The sequence below is a fragment of the Mandrillus leucophaeus genome, unplaced genomic scaffold, assembly GCF_000951045.1.
Source record: "Mandrillus leucophaeus isolate KB7577 unplaced genomic scaffold, Mleu.le_1.0 Scaffold6, whole genome shotgun sequence".
In the NCBI taxonomy this organism is placed as follows: domain Eukaryota; kingdom Metazoa; phylum Chordata; class Mammalia; order Primates; family Cercopithecidae; genus Mandrillus; species Mandrillus leucophaeus.
In genome coordinates, this window is record NW_012106474.1 from 4,856,121 (window position 1) to 4,859,957 (window position 3,837).

Sequence of the window (3,837 nt, forward strand, 5' to 3'; positions counted from 1 at the left end):
CCTGCCTCTGCTTCCCTTCCTCTCCCCTCCTCCCCTTCTCCTATTCATGTTCACTGCCACTCAGCACTGGACACCACCACGTGTGCCTTCTTAGTGTAGGGGTTTACCGCCTTCCTCACAGGAGTGTGCGCAGCAGCAGGGCAGGCAGTGTTCCTCGTCCCACAGGCACTCAATGCTGAATGAATGAATGAAGGGATGGATGGGTGGATGAATTTTTTCTGTAACTTTAAAAAAGTTCTTGAAAAATAAGTTTCTTGTGTTTTAACAGTGACAACCATGAGTGGAAAAAGCTAATTATGGTTCAGCACTGGCCTGAGACAGTATGCGAGGTGAGTGTTTCTCCCTTGACGGGCCCTGGGACCTGAGGAGCCCTGTGAAGAGGGGTTTGCGTGCACGTGCCCGTCCAGGGCACCCACGCTGCTGGTGCAGGAGGTGGGCACTGCTCTGGTGGGTGGGCAGTGTCTCCTGCAGGGACTGCCCCCAGGAGGGCTGTGTGTGAGCTTCCCAGGGCTGCAGTAACAAAGTGCCACAAGCTGGGTGGCTAAGAGCCTCAGGAATTTATTCTCACAGTTCTGAAAGGGGAAGTCTCAACCTAGGGGTCAGAAGGGTTGGTTCCTCCTGGAGGGCTCTGAGAGAGTTTGTTCTGTTTCTTTGCTAGCTTCTAGTAAGGACCCGTGGTCCTCTGCGTTCCTGGGTGACCCATCACCCCAATCTCTGCCTCTCCTTCACAGTGTGCTCTCCACTTTGTGTCTCTGTGTCTCTTCTGATGAAGACACCAGTAACTGGATTTAGGGCCCACCCTAATCTGGTATCACCTCATCTTAACTTGATGACATCTGCAAAGACCCTGTGTCCATGTAGGGTCATGTTCACAGATGGGAGGAGGGGTTAGGACGGGGATATATCTTTTGGGAGGACAGAGTTCAACCCACAACAAGCCTCAGTTTGACTCCTCCCTCTGTGGGTGGCAAGCCACCAAGGTGCCAAGGCAAGAGACCAAGGGCACAAGCTGTTCCAGTATAATAAAATATATAAAACAAGAATAGCTATACTAGAAATAGATTATAGATATGATGATATATGAATATTGTTAATCATCAGTTTGTAGCATTACTCTTTATTCCAATATTATAATAATCCTTGCTCTACAATTATAACCTAAGAAAAACCAGGCCATACAGAGATAGGAGCTGAAGGGGCACGGTGAGAAGTGACCAGAAGACAAGTGTGAGCCCTCTGTCATGCCCATACATGGCCACTAGATGGCTCCTTGGTCTAGCGGTAACGCCAGTGCCTGGGAAGGAAACCGTTTCTTAGCAGACCTTGGTCTAGCAGTAGCGTGAGTGCCTAGGGAAGGCACTCATTACTTAGCAGACTGGGAAAGGGAGTCTCCCTTTCCTGGGGGAAGTTAGAGAAGACTCTGCTCCACCACCTCTTGTGGAAGGCCAGACATCAGTCAGGCCCGCCCACAGCCATCCGGAGGCCTAACCATCTCCCCATGATGCTGTGCTTCAGCGGTCACACTCCTGTTTCACTTTCATGTTCCACCCTGTACACCTGGCTCTGCCTTCTAAATAGCAGTAGCAGAATTAGTGAAAGTACTAAAAGTCTTTGAAATGCATAGATGAAATAATGGTGTAAGGTGCTCTCTCTCTCTCCCCCTGTGCCTCGGCTGCCAAACAGGGAAGGGCCCCCTGTCCAGTGGACACGTGACTCACGTGACCTTATCAATCATTGGAGATGACTCACACTCCTTACCCTGCCCCTTTTGCCTTGTATCCAATAAATAACAGCTCAGCCAGGCATTCGGGACCACTGCTGGTCTCCATGTCTTGGTGGTAGTGGTTCCCCGGGCCCAGCTGTCTTTTCTTCTATCTCTTTGTCTTGTGTCTTTATTTCTACAATCTCTCACCTCCGCACAAGAGGAGAAAAACCCACAGACCCTGTAGGGCTGGTCCCTACATCCCTCCATGTATTGGACATTATTGAACATCTTATTAACATGTCCTGTGAGTGAAGAGGACCCAAGAGCATCCCTGCCTCCTTTTGCTGTGCTTGGCACCCATGGCACCCACGGCCCTCCAGGCTGGCCCCTCTTCATCTGGCTCCGTTTTGCTCCATGCGCCACATCCCTTCAATGTCCCGTCAGTGTCCGGGCCCTTCTCCTTGGAGCACCCAGAGCCAGGACGCTGCCTGGATCTGCCCCTCAGGGCCTGCCCTGCTCAGTGTATCAAGCCGACCCTGGGGTGCCTCGCACACTTCTACAGTGTTTCATCGTATTGCTGAGCTAGCTCCACATTCTGTCAGGAGCACGCAGGCTTTATGTTTTGCCTCTAGCACTAAGTGTTAATGATTTTCTCTGCTACTTCCTCACTGATTTTTCTGATGACAAATGAAAATGAAATTTTGCTTATCTGGCTCAAATTATGCTCTTGCTCATTTCTATACATGAGATTGCCCCGTTTTCAGTTTTGCGGACTTAACGTTGCGCTCCTGGTGCTGTTTCCTTGCCTTGGGGTAGGGGCAGTGGACAGGAGGAGCCGGAAGCTGCTTGGCACCAACTTTCAGTTGTTGGGAGTGTGGCTGGCGTTCTGAGATATAGTGAGGGATTCCTGGAGTCCTTGGTTCCTACGGAAGGAAGGACCACCAAGGACCATGGAGGAGGAGCTCGAACTTAAGCACTGTCTTTGACCCACACTGAAGGATCTGCCTCCAGGGCCTGAGACCCGGCTACTCTGCATTCAGGGAGGCACTTACATGACAAAATATGGGTGTGTCCCTGCACACTAATGTAAATATGCGTGGAGGCACATCTTTGCCTTGAGGCTTTAGAAAAAGATTTTTTTTTTAATCTGTAGCAAAATGTCCTTGTTAGGGAGTGTATTTCCCACCAGGCAGCCATGGTGAAGGGTTCTGTTTCAGCCCAGGTGTCCTCCTAGGCAGTGAGGGCCGTCCCTGGTGCCCTGTCTGATGAGATGTTTGTGTCAAAGGTGCTCGGGTTGTCTGGGGTTCCCGGTGTCCTGGGCTCTCCCACAGCTCCACGCAGGCAGGCCTGGGAACCGAGTGCTGTGCAGAGCCCTCAGAGCCCCGTGTGGTGCAGGCTTTGCTCTCCGCAGTGCCCCCAGGAAAGGAGCCCAGCTTCTGGCTTTGAACCGGGTTCCCTGAGGGATGGAGTTGGGCGGCAGAGGTGAAGTTACAGGTTTTGGCCTCTGACCCTCTTCCTCTAGCACTGAGCAGTAAGGACTTTCTCTTCTACTTCCTCAACTGATTTTTCTGTTGACAAATGAAAATGCAGTTTCGCTTATCTGGCTCAAATTATGCCCTTGATCGTTTCTTTTTTTTTTGAGAAGGAGTCTCGGTCTATCGCCCAGGCTGGAGTGCAGTGGTGCGATCTCGGCTCACTGCAACCGCCGCCTCCTGGGTTCAAGCCATTCTCCTGCCTCAGCCTCCTAAGTAGCTGGAACTATAGGAGCCCACCACCATGCCCAACTAATTTTTGTATTTTTAGTAGAGACGGGGTTTCATCATGTCAGCGAGGCTGGTCTTGAACTCCTGACCTCAAGTGATCCACCTACCGTGGCCTTTTAAAGTGCTAGGATTATAGGCCTGCGCCATTGCACCCAGCCCAGTCTTGCTCATTTCTAATACTAGAGATTGCTCTGTTTCCAGGCATTTTGCCGCTCAGGCGTTCAGTAGCTGACACCTCTCAGCAGAACCAGACTCCCCCTCCTTTCCAGATCGACCGTGAGCTGAAGCTGCCTCCCACAAAAGGCAAATTCGGGGAGAGCGCTGGGCGGGATGGACCCTGGTGCCCGGGCGGGTCGTCTGGGCTCAGAC

The 3,837-nt window shown here is 51.6% G+C and overlaps 1 protein-coding gene across 1 annotated transcript in view; it reads left to right on the plus strand.

Moving 5' to 3' along the window:
* Positions 1 to 267: 267 nt before the first annotated feature.
* The window catches only part of RNASET2 (ribonuclease T2), a 23,825-nt gene continuing 20,255 nt past the window's right edge, over positions 268 to 3,837 (plus strand). Inside the window, exon 1 of the mRNA XM_011999629.1 lies at positions 268 to 329. Within this exon, the coding sequence (XP_011855019.1) occupies positions 297 to 329 (33 nt within the window). The 5' untranslated portion in view covers positions 268 to 296. The remainder of the gene's footprint in view (positions 330 to 3,837) is intronic.